At 42.3% G+C, this 17,258-nt stretch overlaps 3 protein-coding genes across 11 annotated transcripts in view; 1 reads left to right on the top strand and 2 right to left on the bottom strand.

Annotated features, from left to right (window-relative positions):
* Positions 1–1,100, top strand: part of ppp4r4 (protein phosphatase 4, regulatory subunit 4) — a 33,132-nt gene extending 32,032 nt beyond the window's left edge. For all 5 annotated transcript variants that reach the window (XM_084953072.1, XM_084953071.1, XM_084953070.1 and 2 more), the window contains one exon: positions 175–1,100. In XM_084953072.1, coding sequence (XP_084809198.1) covers positions 175–220 — 46 coding nt within the window. In that variant the 3' untranslated portion in view covers positions 221–1,100. The remainder of the gene's footprint in view (positions 1–174) is intronic.
* A 230-nt stretch (positions 1,101–1,330) lies between these two features.
* On the bottom strand, positions 1,331–6,397 carry LOC146372308 (protein Z-dependent protease inhibitor-like). Of its 2 annotated transcripts, none has more exons than XM_084953083.1 (6): positions 6,238–6,397; positions 5,611–5,954; positions 5,259–5,540; positions 4,669–4,942; positions 4,279–4,426; positions 1,331–3,118 (listed from the first exon to the last, which is right to left on the bottom strand). In XM_084953083.1, the coding sequence occupies exons 2-6, from the start codon at positions 5,894–5,896 to the stop codon at positions 2,936–2,938; spliced, it is 1,173 nt and encodes a 390-aa protein (XP_084809209.1). In that variant the 5' UTR covers positions 5,897–5,954; positions 6,238–6,397; the 3' UTR covers positions 1,331–2,935. The 2 variants fall into 2 exon arrangements, with proteins under 2 accessions (XP_084809209.1, XP_084809208.1); XM_084953082.1 differs by having other exon boundaries at positions 5,611–5,902; positions 6,238–6,364.
* Positions 6,398–7,376: 979 nt separating this feature from the next.
* Positions 7,377–17,092, bottom strand: xrcc3 (X-ray repair complementing 3). Of its 4 annotated transcripts, none has more exons than XM_084953084.1 (7): positions 16,916–17,092; positions 14,454–14,591; positions 14,177–14,374; positions 10,372–10,526; positions 10,092–10,304; positions 9,975–10,027; positions 7,377–9,889 (listed from the first exon to the last, which is right to left on the bottom strand). In XM_084953084.1, exons 1-7 carry the CDS (start codon positions 16,968–16,970, stop codon positions 9,658–9,660), a joined length of 1,044 nt encoding a protein of 347 aa, XP_084809210.1. In that variant the 5' UTR covers positions 16,971–17,092; the 3' UTR covers positions 7,377–9,657. The 4 variants fall into 4 exon arrangements, with proteins under 4 accessions (XP_084809210.1, XP_084809211.1, XP_084809213.1 ...); XM_084953085.1 differs by having other exon boundaries at positions 9,975–10,012; XM_084953087.1 differs by having other exon boundaries at positions 10,426–10,526; positions 16,916–17,018.
* Positions 17,093–17,258: the final 166 nt, after the last annotated feature.

Genomic DNA, 17,258 nt, shown 5'->3' with positions numbered 1-17,258 from the left:
CTCCTTTGGAGGCCCCACCTTTTATTTTCTAACCACCATGATGGCGGTTTTCTTTGCCCATACAGATGAACGCAGAGCAATAAAGTTATTGATTATTGATTGACCTTTGATCAGCTGATCTCAGGGCTACTGAGTAAGAAGTCTGATCTGGTTTCATTTTCTCATATTTTGCAGAAACAGGAAGTCGAACTCTTTCAGCGTCCAATCGGGACGAGACTGAAGATGATGACATCATCATACCTCCACTAGGCCATTAGCCAGTCAGCATTCAGAAAAGAGTTTCCATTCAGCTTCAGGACATTACCCAGAATACATCAGGACCTCATCAGAGACAGGGGAGTCTGATTCTACCTGTATCTATTGAGAACTGTGTAGACTGATGATCTCATCCTGCCACCTGATTGATTCAGTAAAAGAGTCCACCCACAAATTGTTGCTGTGTTCTTATTGGTTAAAGCAGGGGTCTCAAACTCGTGGCCCGGGGGGGCTCCCTATGTTAATGTGAAGAAATATAATGCAGTTTGATCCGTGAAGTTACTTTTTTTGTTAGGGAGGATTTGTTTGTTGTTGAGTGCAATGTTAAAACAAGTTGTTTAAAAAGCCAAAAATGGACAGCAAGGCAATGTGACCAGAGTACAAACATGCTGAGGGATTGGCTGTGTTAGTTCAGTGAGAGTCAAAAACTAATGTGTACACTGCATTTTTATTCTGTTAAATATGAACAAAATGATAGCAGAAGTGCTGCCACATGTCTAGCCAGAAAGAGAGGACCAACATGTTTATTTGGTCATTCAATGAAAGGCTTCAGTTAGTTAAGAGAGAGAAAAAAATTGTCTTGTTATACAATATTTGAATTTTTTTTAAAAACCAAACAAACAAACACTACATATTAGGAAATATTTGTGGGTGTTTTCTTGTTTGTTTGTTTTGTACTACTTGAACATTAAAGTGGCCCTCCAATGAGACGACAGTGCCAGGAGTGGCACACAGCTCATTTAAGTTTGACACCCCTGGGTAAAAGGTTTCAGCTGCTGTCCTGTGACTTTTTTCTCTGAGCTTCTCTCATAGTGTCATTTCAATAAAAGTTCATATGATCCAAAGATCAGAAAAAAGTGAATATCAATCCCACTCCACCTGCAGCATTAACACGTTTCCTTACTGGTTATCTAACAAAGTCATACATAATCAATCACCAGTCACGGTGAACAAACCAGGACTGAAAAACCCTACATGTAATGCAGTACTTTTACTTGATATTTGTACATCAGCGGAGGTTGAGAATACTTCTTCCACAGGTGAGCACCTATGAACACATCAGTACTGCAGAGGATTCACGTTAAATAGGTTTAATATTTCATAAATGCAACAGCACAGGATACACAACATGCTAATCAGCTGTAAACACAATGTGCAGCTGATGGAGAGGTCTACATCAGAGTTTCACATAGAAGTTTCAAAAGTGGAAAAGAATAAAAAAAAACAACAGTTAAAACAAACAAAAATAAAATATCAGAGCTAACTTACTGAAATTACTGATGAATATTATCTATATTCTCTGTGCAACTATGGCCTCAGTCACACTAGAGAAAAAACAGGAGAGTAACCTTCATGTGACCAGGAGAAATCAGCCAATGACTGCACTGAATTTTTTTCACATCTGGGGCTGATTGTAAGTAATCCGGCAACCTATCACTCAATCATCTAACTTATAAACACAGACAGATGATTGAGCATGCATCAAGACAAATACTGGGATTTGACTTAAACTGAGCAAAACTGAACTTGATGGAGCATCAAGGAGAGGAAGAAGGAGAATCCCAACACACTGTGGATGCAAGGTCCTATTGCCTTTTAGAGCAGCGTGGCTTTAAAAGTCTTTATTCTTCACAGAGATCAGTACACAACAAAAACGTGTGCGCACACACAGAGCTACATTCATATTTCCTTCTTTTACTTCCCTCAATAGGCCATAATGCAAAATGTATCTCTGCCAACATGCAGCTATTAATGTGGCCGTGTCAGTGTTTTAGAATGTTTGAATGTCACAATATGTTAAATGGGTTCAATTAATGCGTGCAAAGACTTACGCATTCTCCAAATACAAGACAAATGTTTACCACACAAGAACTAAATCCAGCTGTGCCATGTATGTGTCAAACTGCAACAACAGAAAATGCGGCCAGTTTAAAGAAAGAAGTGATAAAAATTTATACTCAGTAGATTCTTAAGAAAACAGACCGCTTTGATGAAGGATTTTTCTTCTGCATTCCTGCCGCGCCTCAACTGTGAACTTGGGAAGGAGTCTTGCTCCATTCACTGAGATCAATGGCAAACTTTCAGAGTCTGAGGGTTAATATGAAAATGATTCAGCTCTGTATCACATCACCATGGACCACGGGTGTTGATTCTTTCATTCAGGAGTGTGTCTGTTCTTCTTTATGGGTCCATTATAGCAGCTCTAGAACCATTTACCTAGTAATTCTTTAGAGATGCCCTCATAGCGAAGCTTTCTTACTGTGGATACAGAACTCCAAAATATGAAAATCTTCTTACTAATTGATCACCGCTTTATCACATCTTAATCCACCAATGTTGGCCTGAAGACAGCAGCTGAGTAGGAGTGGTTCCTCTAATAACTACTTTCTGTCTTCAAAGTGACCATCTCAAAGCTTCACAAAGATCACAAGGTGACTGCATACGGTCACACCGTGATCTCCAACCATTGTTTTTCCTAGTGTGACTGTGCTCTTATTGATAATGATAAAGATGTTACAGTCAGATGTCAGAGAGAATGTTACAGACAAGCCGCTAATGGGACGCTAACAGAATTAATAATGTAAATCGCTGTTATATATCTAGCTAATATTTGTCACAGGACATCATTAGAAGATGACTGTTTGCCGCCGTGGAGGCTTGGGTTGGTGTTTGGGCCCATTTATTTGCAGGTGGGGTCGTTGACTCGGCCAATGAACATCAGGCCACTGGTGCTTTGATGGTAGATGATGAAGATGAAGGGTCTGTTGAATGTCAGTCGAGGAGGAGGTGAGGAGAACACTGCATCTCCGGCGCTGGTGTCACTGCTGCTCTCTTCAACGGAGATGACGGACGTATGATACACCTGAGTGGAGAAGAAACCACAGCAGAATCTCGATTATTTAAACCAGGGGTAGGCAACTCCAGGCCTCGAGTGCCGGTGTCCTGGAGGTTTTAGATGTGTCCTTGATCCAACACAGCTGATTTAAAGGGCTAAATGACTCCTCAGCATTTCTTGAAGTTCTCCAGAGGCCTGGTAATGAATTAATCATTTGATTCAGGTGTGTTAACCCAGGGTGCGATCTAAAACCTGCAGAACACCGGCACTCGAGGCCTGGAGTTCGACACCCCTGATTTAAACCTTTCCTGAATAAATCAACACAGATGTCATCATCAGGTGATCAAATCTCTGTTGTGACCATGGACACTCTAAAATATGGACGTAATGTCTGGGTCTGAAAAGTGAAGCGAACACTGAAATGACTTAAACCTGTATTCTCTGTAATGGCAACTTGAAGGAGATAACTGAGGGCAAAAAGGTTTCTAGTCCTTTATGAAATTTGGTGGTGAAAAGGGCTTCCTGACCTCTGACCACAGTTCAGGGCTCAGTCCTATGTTTCAGAAAGGAGGATGACCCAGGGGACGCTTGTGATCACATAAAAAGTGATTGACCGGCAACTTTTTACCCCTTTTGGCTGGATGTTAGATGCTCCAGGCTCTTGTTTTTTTTTATTATTATTTTATTTTATTTATACAGCGCCAAATCTCAGCAACGGTTGCCTCAAGGTGCTTTATATTGTAATGTAGACCCTACAATAATACATACAGAGAAAAATCAGTCATATGATGCCACTTTGGCAACAGTGGGAAGGAAAAACTGATAAAAACCATAGGCCCACCCCAGTGCATGCTGGTCCTATACCAGTCCTTTTACTTACAGAAAATGGCCCTAGAGTTCTTCCTAGCTGACTTAACAAGATAAACAATAACAACAAAAAAAAGAAAAAGAAGTATTAACCTACAAATTAAACTAGCAAACAACCCGAAAATATAAGTAAACCAACAACAAGCTTTAACAAATTTCAAAAATAATAAAAATAAAGAATAAATAGCTCCAACACCTGGAATTACAGGTTTAACCATAAAGAGACTTTATTCTGAACTCTGCCCTTTGATGTCATCACAACCCCCCTCCAGGTGGAGATGCCTCATATCCAAACAGCTCTTAATGTGGCAGACACTCACCTGTTTAAGTTTGGACCCTTCAGCTCCACCCATGTTGCTGAGGTCAGCGTCATCCTGAAACACCTGGGTGATGTCAAGAGTCTGCAGTGCATCCTTAAGTGAGTATGAACGGTCCAATGAAAAGCGAGGAAACTGTACCTCCAATTTCCTATTTACAAAAGAAGAACATTTATTTCCTGGTTTTAATGAAGAAGCCAGTGGGAGGAAGAACAGTATAGGAGGGAGGAAGGAAGGAAGGAAAGGAAAGGAAAGGAAAGGAAAGGAGGATGGAAAGGAAAGGAAAGGAAAGAAGGGAGGAAGGAAAGGAAAGGAAAAGAATGAGGGAGGGAGGAAAGAAGGTAGAAAGGAAAGGAAAGGAAAGGAAAGGAAAGGAAAGGAAGAGGGCCTCACGTCTTCTTCAGCTGGCGGATCCAGGCCTGGATCTTATCAGCCGTAACTTCCTCCTCCACGGCGGTGACGTCCACGCCTTCATCGGGAAGCACAGCCAACATGGCTGCGCCGTCTGTCATCGGCAGCTTCAGCACGCCAGCCTTCACCGCAGCATCGTACGCCAGCAAGTACTTATCGGCCCTAAACATCATCGGAACCATGACGACATGATAGCTATCCACATAGAACCGCTCGTCCTGAGTGGACGACGCATTAAAGGGCGGAGTGAAGCTTGCTGAAACACACAGAAACTTTATTTGAACACATTATTGAGACAAGCTGCAGTTCTTCTGACGTCCAGCAGAGGAGTCATGCACAGGACTGTTAGTGACCTACGGTATTAACGTCCTGACACTTTCATTGGTGTGGAGATTTTAAGCATGTTGATGCGGACTCCATGCTATCGGCATACCGGCAGAGCGTGGATCAAGAACACAGGACAATCAAAAGAGCTGTCACACCTTAGTTCAAAGACTGAGGAGGTGGAGTTGTGGAGCCTCGCAGGACTGCTTCAACACTCTAAGTCCTGCCCTCTGGCAGATGATACATACCTCTGTAGGCTGTAACGGCGGCGAGCAGCAGCTGGGTCTGATGGTCCACTTCGGAAATGAAATCCTGGACCTGGTCTACAGTCTGCTCCAACGCCCAGTGGTTGATGGTGTTGATGGCTTCATAAGCATTTGTGTAGTCCACACCCTGAACTGTGCCTCCGAGCTTGGTCTGAACCAGGTTCAGGTAGAACGAGGCCACTTGGACACTCTGAGAGGGGAAGATGGCCGCACCCTGCTGCAGAGAGACTGTCGGAATGGCGTTCCTCAGAGTCTGAAACACATCTGAGCACAGGAGCACCACTTAGAACCTGAACCACAACCAGAATCTGGTGACCCTTGACCTTAAACCCACCTGGGAGTGTCTGAGCGTCCAGCCTGGTCAGCGTGAGTCCCGCCTGCAACTGCTCGCGGGTCTGTCCGTTGGTGGCACTCAGCAGCACTGTCAGAGCAGCAGACAAAGTGAACGGACACAGCAGGACGTTCTCGTCAGTGCGGGCGGCGAGTACTCGGTACAGACGGGCGCCAAAGTCCGCGTTCCTGCTGATCAGGTCCTGCAGAGCACTGGTCTCTGAGGAGGGGGGGCTTAGCAGGAGTACGAGGACAATGCTGACCAATGAGATGGGGCCCGGGTGAGTCATGGCGTCCTGCGTGTTAGATAAACAAAGCCTGAACCTGTGCCGTTTACCTGGGCCTTACCTGTGAGGTAAACACGACATCACAATAATCACATGAACAGGTGATCGACCACGTCATCGGTCCATAGGGCCACGCCCTTAACATCTCGTGACGTCATTTGTTTTTGTTTCCATTTCCTGATCAGACTTTTAATGTGAATTAATTCTCGATCACTGATCGATCGCTGATTAGCTGACAACAGCGGAGGAAGAAAATCAATCACAAATCTTACTGATGATCGAGTCAGTCTACCGCTGTAAACAACAACAAACAACCGACAGGAAACAAACACGCTGGGTCTGACCTGCAGCTGATCTTCAATCTCTGATTTTCGATCTGAAGCTTCACGCGATGTGCATCACCGACCAGCTCCCATTCCGACCCTCACCGGAAACTACAGCTCAGAGTACGACACGCCCATTTCAAAATAAAAGCCGAAACTTTATATTACGTCAAACCAAACGATTTTTTTAACTCAATAAGATCAGCTAATCAGCTGATCTTATTGAGTTAAAAAAATCGACCTGGTCATAAAGGTCATAAAGGATCTCACCCCGCTTTGTGGTGTTCATCTCGTTCAAGAAACGCAAGATTTTCTCTTCCGGAAAGCGTCAGTTACCATGGTAACAGACTGTGCCCCTTACCTGGAGAAGATGACAGAGTGGAATTTTTCTGACTCAGTGAATCACAAAACACCATCATACGACAGGGTATGAGAACAATATATGGAATGTGGAGATAACACGCTGCTGCCCCCTCCTCGTGTCAGTGAAACAAAGCGATCAGTCCCTCAGTGATACATCATCCATCCTCGTTCATGCACGAGGGTGTAACCATCGATAACCTCGCATATGTCCATTACCAGACATTTCGTTTTGCACAAATCTAATCTTCTACATTTGTGTTTTCCTTCTGATCAGACGAAGCTTGCTGTACCATCTCTTCATCGTCCTCATTCTGATCTCCGCCCTGTGTTTATGATTCCAAAGACAAATTGTTTCCTTCCTTATTACTACAACGGAAAGTACGTCCTCGCTAACACAGCGGCACTTTGTCCTGAAACAACAGCTGTAATCTGCACATTACCATCCACACCGGTGATTGTCTGCCAAAAACTGCTTTCTTGTTAGTGTATAATATGTGAAACATATATCAAATGTATCCCTCATGAATGATATCACGTCATCTTGAGCAACAAACAACATTCCTGTAACAAGGTAGAAGCCGCAATCAGTTTTTGGCAGTGAGATTTATGTATCCTTTATGTTTGCAGTTAAAAAAAAATATATATATTGACTTTAAAAATGTCTCTTTTAAGAGTAATCTGGCCAAGAGGACAGCTGAAATTGCAACAAATGCAAAAATAGTTCTGTAAATATATTGTAAGTGGACAAAAGGGAGCTGATTGATTATAATGTAAGTGCAATAACACAGTCACAATGATACTTGAGAAACAGGTAATTTTTTAATTTTATATATAACCACTTTGCAATACCTGTTCACCAAAGACTTTTTAGCAACGTAACGATATTACACATAAAAAAAAAAAAAAACACACACGCAAACATTGGAAATCAGTTTTTGGCAGGCAATCCACTTTTTGCCACAACACCGGGATACTCTCTTGCTTCTTTTATGTTGAAAGATTGGGTTGGTTTCCTGTTGTTATGGCAGTGAAACTGTGCAGGCGCAGTAAAAGGATGGCGACGTTAGCCGAGCTAGAGGATAGGCTGCGACAAAGATCCGTGCGAGGCAATAGTCTGACGGTTTTGGTTTTCAAACTACAAAATGAATGAAATGTTTGGATCAATTAAGTAACAATCCCTTTGAGACCTTATACCAGGGGTCGGCAACCCTGTGCACTCGTGCCACAGCTGGCACGAAAAGGGTTAACTGATGGCACGACCCGCAGTGAATTACTCTGAGAAGGTGCATTAAAAATAAAGGGCACCGATGCACATCGCAAGTTAGCTCGCATAGACACATTAGTTGTGTCGCTTCTTAATGACGGTATCTTAGCTAATTACCCAATTACCAGATTCAACTTGTAATTGGCTAAAAATCACCTAGCCTACCGGTGAGAGGGACCTTGCTAGCTGACAGTTTTTTCAAGCGATGTTGAAATTTCCACATTCCGACACTTCAAATGCCTCAGCTGTCCACTCAGCGCAGCATCAGCACCACGGAAATACAATACTGTACTAATGGTAAATGGTCTGTATTTGTATAGCGCTTTACTTGGTCCTAAGGACCCCAAAGCGCTTTACACTATACACACACACATTCACACACTGGTGATGGCAAGCTACAGTGTAGCTACAGCCGCCCTGGGGCGCACTGACAGAGGCGACGCCAACATGCCAACATGTGCGAACAAATATAGATCTATAAAGTTGTTCTATATAGTGTGTAACTGTTGATATAGAGCGTTATTAAATTTATTGCTAATGCAATGGTTGATATGGCACATTGACTTCTGAGGAAATTTTAGATGGCACTCATTATCAGAAAGGTGGACGACCCCTGCCTTATACTATGATACAAATTTTTAAAAAAGCAAAGAAAAGTGCTTTAGTGCTTGTCTTTTAGCTAACACCGTGTAGGAGAAAAAATTACATTAATAAATAATATGAACAATAATCACAAATCTAAGAAAAGCAGCTGCATGAGGCTACAATAGAAACACGTGTTCACACATGATAGCAGTGACAGTGAGGTTGAATCAGTCTGACGGAGGACGAGCGCTACTGTGGGGGTGATGGGCTGTCCATGATGGAGAGCAATTTGTTCTGTGACCTCTCTGACCCTCCCCGACTCAAACACTTCCAAATTCTGACCAATGATGCTTGCAGTCTTGTGGATTAGTTTGTTGATTCAGCTGCATCTCTGCACTGATGCTGCCCTTCAGCAGAGTAAACGGCGCTTGCTGCCACAGACTGGTAGAACATCTCCAACATCCTGCTGCACACATTAAAGGACCCGAGCTTCTTTAGAAAGTAGAGTTTCTCGTACACAGCATCACTGTTGGTCCTCAACAAAAAGCATATTTTTTTTACTTAGGACATTCATGTCAAGTAAAAAGGTTACTTCTATAGCACATTTAAAAACCTCAGCTGAAAAAGTACATAAAAGTTACTAAATCAACATTGAATATTGTTTTTAGCCTGGATCAAGAAACATCCAAGATTAGCTGTTTCACAGGCCGCAGGAATGCAGCGCCAAACCATCGAGACACGTAACAAGATTTAAAACTGGATCCTCAAAGCAGTAACATATTTAAAGGGATAAACGAGTCACAGCTGGAAGCTGATGTGAACGCCTGCTTAACGATCAGGCTGACAAAACTTTCAGGCTGCTGCAGACACTGTTTCTATTTCTGCTGTAATCTGATTACACTTCCTGTTAAATATGTTCAGTCACTAAATCATGTCAAATGACATTTAAAAGGTTCAGTCTGAAAATAATCTGAATCCACTTTAGCGGGTCAACCAGAACCGAATCATAGGCTCCTGAACAGACCAGAGTCCACCTGCACAGCAAAATCAGGATCATGTATCAGTCTGGACCTCCCAGCTCATTCTGTCCAGATCAAAGAGATATGAGGCCACTAACACACCTGTCTGACCCCCAGTCAATGCATCAGTGTCCACAACCTTCAGAACAGTCAGGAAACAGTGTGATCACTCTTTAATAATCTGATGCTACTGATGCTGTTTAATAAAGTTTATTTTCTATTTGAAGTCCAGCTCTCAACTCCTCTGAGCCCCTCCCTCCACACGGCAGCGTTTTGTCCGTCACGTGCCAGGTGAGGCGCAAACACCACCTCCAACCTGCGGAGAGCACTGCTCTGGTCACCACGGACGACCGTTCCTTGGAGACGGCTCATCATCAGCCGAACCATCACCTGATTGGCCCACGCCAACCCAAGAGCAGGAGACACGGTGGACAGCGAAGGCCTGAGTAGGAGGAAATTTACGCTGAAGTGGTTCTGAGGTCAAAGGTCAAAATGTGATCAGCTCATAAAGAAGATATCTGATTTACCCCATACTGCTGTGTGATTGGCTGAAAACATCTGTTACCTGGAAAACAAACACCTGTCACTGATTAGTGGTCAGAGATAAGAGACTGAACTCTGGTGTGCTACCTGGATGGTGTTACTTGGTTGATGCAGAGCACAGGTGTGCTGAACTCCTGACTCAGGTGATGCAGCATGGAGGAGAAGGTGAGTAGCTGTCTGTTCCTCTCTAGCCAATCATCGGCCTGGAACTCGGTCCTGAACAGCGCTGCCACTGAGTCGACCACGATTAGGCGCACCAGACCGCGTGTCAGTAGGAGGCGGGCGCGGCGTGTTAGGCACACCAGGAGGGAATCCTGAGGACAGAGCAAGAAGTTATGGGTTGTAACAGGGTCTGAACAGATGTCGCATGATCAGACTTACCAGGTCCGCAGCATGCTCAATGTAAACGTGGTTGCTAAAGCGAAGACTGCTTACAAGGTCCGCAGGAACGTCAGAACGCAGACAGACTTGCTCGCCAATCAGCTGGTGCAGACGCTTAATGGGAAATGAGTCCTCAGTGCAGACATACAACGCACCTGGAACCAACAACGAACACACAAATAATGAATGTGACATATCAGAGGTTATTTATTAACTTACAAATCAGCAGGTCATTGAACAGGTAAAGTAAGTAAGTAAATTTTTATTTATATAGCACCTTTCTAGATAAAAGATTACAAAGTGCTTCACACAGAGATTAAGTATAAAACAAAAACAGACAAAAGTTAACAAAATGCAATTTTAAAAAGATGTGTTTTTAGTTGTTATTTAAAAGAGACTACTGAGTCCACAGATCTTAAGCTCAGTAGGAGAGAGTTCCACGGTCTGGGAGCCACAGTGGTAAAAGCTCTGTCTCCCTTAGTTCTCAGCCTTGTATGCTGAATAACAAGTAGGGCTTGATCACATGACCTCAGGGACCTGCTAGGGACATAGGGCTTTAAAAGTTCAATGATGCAAGCTGGTGCTTGTCCATGAAGGTCAGAACCAGAATCTTAAAATGGACTCTGAATTTAATGGGGAGGCAGTGCAACTGTATTAGCAACGGTGTCACATGTGAGTACTTTGATGATCTGGCCGGAAGCCTTGCTGCAGCGTTTTGAACAATTGTCAGATGCTCCAAGGAGTTTTTGCTTAGACATGTAAACAGTGAATTACAGTAGTCTAATCATGATGAAATGAATGCATGTATAACAATCTCCAGTTCAGTGCGAGATACAATAGGGCTTAATTTAGCAATGTTTCTTAAGTGATAAACCCAAGACCAAACCAGAGATTTGACATGAACATCCAAAGTGAGAGGTGGGTCAAAAATTATTCAATTTTATTTATATAGCGCCAAATCACAACAACAGTTGCCTCAAGGCGATTTATATTGTAAACAATGTTCCCTCTAAGCTGCGCACGTGCGCAATTGCGCACTGCTGGCACGGTCTCTGCGCACAAAAAATCTAACCTGAATTGAAATTAAAATTAATACTTTGACAATTATGTTTTGCAGTGTTAGTCAGTAAGTGACTGGCTGCTCCCATATGGGATTAGAACAATGCCATCTTATCCCATAGTCCAGCCAATAATGCGATTCACATTCGCACATACGCAGCTAATCAACGTCGTTGCCAGGCTATGACAGCGTCCTTATATGCTGACACCGGTGTTTTAGCTAGCAAAGCGGCGTGGCTGATGTGGAGTGAAGCCACGTTAATGACAACGTGTACAACCATTGGAGATGTGAGCAGGACAGACGGAACAATTGACGGAAAAAGTGTGGACTTTATACTAGTTTTTAAATTGAGTTGATAGGCCATGTAAAACCATAGTTATGATAAAAATATATGCAATGTTTGGTTTTCTTCCTGAATACTATCGTTGTTTATATTTACTGCGGGAAGAAACGGTAAAAACAGCGATTTATATGAAAAAAGGCTCGAAAACACTCTCTGCCTGTGAGCAAAAACAAACCCTACCCCCCTCTCCCTTTCCTATTCGTCCAAAAAAGTACCATGTCAACCAATCAAAAAATGATATGGCAACGTGGCATCTAGTTGTTAAGAAACGGGGGGAAGTTTTAGGAGTGACGGCGGTGTTTTGAGATGTGAGAGATTTGAGACGTTTAGTGCAAATCCTGTGTAGTTAGTGTGTAGTGTAGTCAATAGTTTTGTTGTGTGTGTCAGAACAATGAGGCGACTGCTGAATGTTACAGGTGTTACAGGAGTGATACATCTCTTGTTGTCAGGCCTGCAGGGATCAGGCTGTTGTTCTCCTTTATCTTATAGTTGACAGAAATTATTTTTTGGAGTGGCACAAATTATTTGTGTGGCATCAGATTTGATGCAGAACAGCTGATTGTTCTGTAAATAGTTTGAAATGTTAGTTTAAAAAATGCCTTGGCTGCATTTAAAAAAAAAAAAATAGCTGCAAAAAAACGTTGTTGTTTGCATAACTCAGTTACTTTTTTGAAGAAGTAACTATATAATTAATTGCCCAGCATTGGTCATTATGTACTATATTTTGCAGACAGAGAGTTACAGGACTCTCTCCCAGACCACAGACTCATAATAAGTCAAAGCTTTATAAAAAAATAAAAAATAAATAAATAAATTAAAAAAAAAAGTTGTGTTTTCGAAATTGGAGTTCAAGTTATTTTTTACTTCCAATAGTGTTAACATACTACACAGGTCAATGACTAGATTTTTTTTTTTACATTTTCATTGTAAATGGGCTAAAGCAGTTAATTAATTAATGTAAACGCTGGCGTGACCACAGTGCACACGTGTGATGTCGCTTACAGTGGTCCAAGGGATCGCTCAGGGAGTTTGTGTGTTCGCTCAGACACGTGAAAAATTAGAGGGAACATTGATTGTAAGGTAAACCCTACAATAATACATACAGAGAAAAACCCAGCAATAAAATGACCCCCTATGAGCAAGCACTTTGGCGACAGTGGGAAGGAAAAACTTCCTTTTAACAGGAAGAAACCTCCGGCAGAACCAGGCTCAGGGACGTGTGGCCATCTGCTGCGACCGGTTGGGGTGAGAGAAGGAAGACAGGATAAAAGACATGCTGTAGAAGAGAGACAGAGATTAATAACAAGTATGATTCAATGCAGAGAGGTCTATTAACATATAGTGAGTGAAGAAGGTGACTGAAAATGAAAAACTCAATGCATCATGGGAGTCCCCCAGCAGCCTATGCCTATTGCAGCATAACTAAGGGAGGATTCAGGGTCACCTGGTCCAGCCCTAACATATAGTTAGCCAACAGGAATGTTTTAAGCCTAATCTTAAAAGTAGAGAAAGTGTCTGTCTCCCGAATCCAAACTGGAAGCTGGTTCCACAGAAGAGGGGCCTGAAAAATGAAGGCTTTCCCACCCATTCTACTTTTAAATACTCTAGGAACAACAAGTAAGCCTGCAGTGCGAGAGCGAAGTGCTCTAATGGGGTGATATGGTCCTATAAGGTCATTAAGATAAGACGGGACCTGATTATTTAAGACCTTGTATGTGAGGAGCAGGATTTTGAATTTAATTCTGGATTTAACAGGGAGCAAATGAAGGTTCCTGATAGCTGATTTCACAAATGTCGAAAGGGGACCAAAAGCATTCATTATCTTAGGTACATGTCTGTCAGGAGCACATACGAGGAATTCAGATTCAAACATCTTGGGGCTTAAAAACAAAAAGTATAACTGGATGTAATTTGCATAGCAGTGGTAGCAAATGTCCTCAAAGGGGCTCAAAATATGCTGGAGAGGAAGTAGATATATTTAAAAACAATAAAGGCCCCAATACAGAATCTTGTGGCACACCATAGGTGAGGGAAGTACTTAGAAATTGCCACAGAAAAGTATCATTCATAAAGATATGAGGAGAGCCACTTTAAGGCAGATCCATATACACCGACCCAATATTTCAGCCTTTCAAGCAGAACGTGATGGTAAGCTGCATCAAAGGCCAACGTGAGGTCCAACATCAGCAGAACAGAACATTTTCCCGCATCGTTTTGCATCAAAATGTCACTGGAGACTCTAAGAAGGGCTGTTTCAGTAGAATGAGCTCTGCGTAAGCCAGACTGAAATTTGTCAAGAATATTGTGTTTATCCAAAACTGCTGTAAGCTGCTTAGCCACAACCTTTTCACTGAATGTATCACAAACCTACTGATTGGCAAAATCATGGTGCGTTCACTGACCTGCTCCCAGCCCTCCGTGCTCTGCTGGGTACTGCACCGAGAGGCTGAGCTGCAGGCCCACCTGAGTCTTGCCGGTGCCACTCTCTCCAGCCAGCTCAGTGATGCCCCCCACAGGCAAACCGCCCCTCAAAAGGCGGTCCAGAACTGGACAGCCGAGCCTGAGCTGGGCGCCAGACACGCCGTGCTGCAGCTGCTGTGCTAAACACATACACACACACACACTTGGTTAATGCATGATATCACATCACAGTATGTCCAGTAAGACTCTTCTCCTGACCTGTGATTGGAGGGTGCCTTCTGCAGACGGCAGCAGCAGCAGTGATCAGCTGCTGGACATCAGAGTTGGACAAACCGGTGAGTCTCTGCAGGTCTGGAGCAGAAGCACAGACCACATCCTGCACAGACTTTAGCTGAACTGCAGCAGGAGAAGCACAAGTGGTTACCACAGAAACAATGGAAACAACCACAAAAAAAGGAAGTCCATCTCTGAATCTTTGGTGTTCACTGTCTAATCTGTAATAATCTGAATGGATTCTTAAAAAGAGCCAGCTGTCTCAGCTAATTACAGGCCAACCTCTAACCTTCCTTTCATCTTAAACATTCTTGAAAGAGTAGTTGCAAACAGCTAACAGATCATCTGCAGAGGAATGGCTTATTTGAAGAGTTTCAGTCAGGTTTCAGAGCTCATCACAGTACAAAAACAGCTTTAGTGAAGGTTACAAATAATCTTCTTATGGCCTCTGACAGTGGACTCATCTCTGTGCTTGTCCTGCTAGACCTCAATGCAGTGTTCAATACTGTCGACCATGATATCCTATTAGAACAATTAGAGGATGCTGTAGGTATTACATGTAGGTATTATGTAGGACTGCTTTCTTCCATTTGCGCAATATCTCTAAAATTAGAGCTACCATGTCTCAGAGTGATGCTGAAAAACTAGCTTATGCATTTATTACTTCTAGGCTGGTTCATTATTATGAAGATGTAGCAAAAACTCCCTGAAAATACCTTCAGTTAATTCAAAATGCTGTAGCAAGAGTACTGACAGGGACTAGAGAGAGAGATTAGTCCACACAGTTATAATATTTGGAATAACAAGGATATCCTATATAAAGAAAACTTTTTTCTTAGATAGTTGGTTTAGGAACAACATTATTTTAGTCAACCAATTATTCGATTCAAATGGTATGCTTTTCTCATATGACGAATTTTGTCTACATTTCAATTTAGCAATAAATCATGACAATTATATTAAAGCATTTGGGTCTATACCTTCAGGGGTTTGTATGCTTTATAAGAATAAACACTAATATCCCTTCATACCACAGGCCACTGGCATCTCCAATACAAACTGTTGTTGGTAAGACTTCTGGCAGAGATTATGTGTTTTTATCTCAGAACATGTATTTAAAGGATTTGCACTGTTCTGAAAATATGTATTATTTGGGCTCCACAAAAACTAAAGACAATTCAACATTGATAACAGGTATATGATTAACTTGTTAATCTTAAAGGCTAAATTTCATATTCACAAATCCAAATGTTTAGGGAGACATCCCTCCTTTTATGTATACTCCTATGAGCTTTTATAATATCTAAATTCAATTAAGAATTCTACTAACCCCAAAGCTATCTGGTCGTTAAGTCTGACGTCACTAGCCGTGTCTGGGCCTAAACTCCGCTGCAGGTCCATATATCAAACGATCACTATGGCATTACTGAGAGTTGAAAAACTGTCTAAAGTCTTTCATCTTTAATAAAATGATCAGCGTTCTGCTCTACCAGGTGTAACAATTGAGTTTAACATCCAGGCATCCATGAAAACGGAATTTATGACATTTAATGGAGTTACAAGTTAGCAGCAAGTTAGCTCGCTAGCTTCTATCTAAATACAATATAGCATGTCCTGACTGCGGGGTTTTGGAAACAAATTAAAACATACAGCTCTGTTATCACTTCCAACATAAATGAAGACAGAAAACTAAACAGCAGTAATATAAACAAGCTAACTTTTTTCCACTCGATAAAAGTTAACGTGAGTGTTCTCGGTGGTCAGGAACAAATGTAATCGCATGGCAGGATGCTGTAAAAGGACCAAACTTCAGCCAGGAGAACAACTGAGATAATCCATCCACAATACGAGGTTAGTCATTCATATACTGCTGCATGGGCTGGGCTGTAGTTACACCCTAAGGTTTTGAAAACTGAGCTTAAATAAATGATTAGCGGTAATAAAAGCCGAGGGAGGTCAACAGTGATCACTGACTGTTTTAGGAGCTTTTTGAGATTAAATAGAAGAAAATACAAAACATTAAACACAAAAGCCATATTAAACGCAGACTACTTTAGGCCCGGAAGTAGGATTCGTCACGTCATCACTTAACGACCGGATAAAGGTTATGGTTGTATGTGAAAAAACTAGAGATCCTCCAATCTCTTTACTCTTTGGCTTAATCAGTTAAACTTCTCCCCTTAGCGTATGCGTATTGTAGGTTCTGAAAAATGGTCGTTTGTTTGTTTGTGGTTTACAATTTCTTTAAGTACAACACCTTCAATGTAATACTGTTTTAATTCTACTTTGTACTGACCTTTAAATAAAGGTTTAAAAAGAGAGAAAAAAAACTATAGAGAGAGACCATATTTCTCCTATATTGGCTTCCCCTCACTGGCTCCCTGTTAAATCCAGAATAGTTGGAATAACTGCAGATTAATAACATCAGATGAGCTCGGTGCTGTTACCTCTCCTCAGGGCAGCGCTGACCCGCGGGTGGAGCAGTAGTTGGTCGCAGTTCATCCCGCTGACCTCCGTCCGTCCGACTGTGTGTTTGTTTACATCAAAAGCGCCACTGCATCGAAAATAACCCGCCGAACGAGAAACGTCATCAGGCGGCGCCGGGTGGTACCGTTCAACACAGTCTGGGGGGAGGAGCGGGGTTATTTCTGGGTCAAAAGAAGTCGAACCGGGTTTGTTTCATTGAGTCGAATCCAGATGATATAACGTATTGGTGACGTGATAACAGTTACATTCGTTCAGGGTTTAATTATTAGGATTCAAATACTTTCCTTTACAAACCCACGTCAC

This window comes from Perissodus microlepis, chromosome 15 (assembly GCF_051167445.1).
Source record: "Perissodus microlepis isolate ML-2025 ecotype Zambia chromosome 15, ASM5116744v1, whole genome shotgun sequence".
NCBI lineage: Eukaryota > Metazoa > Chordata > Actinopteri > Cichliformes > Cichlidae > Perissodus > Perissodus microlepis.
This window is presented reverse-complemented; position numbering and strand designations above follow the sequence as displayed.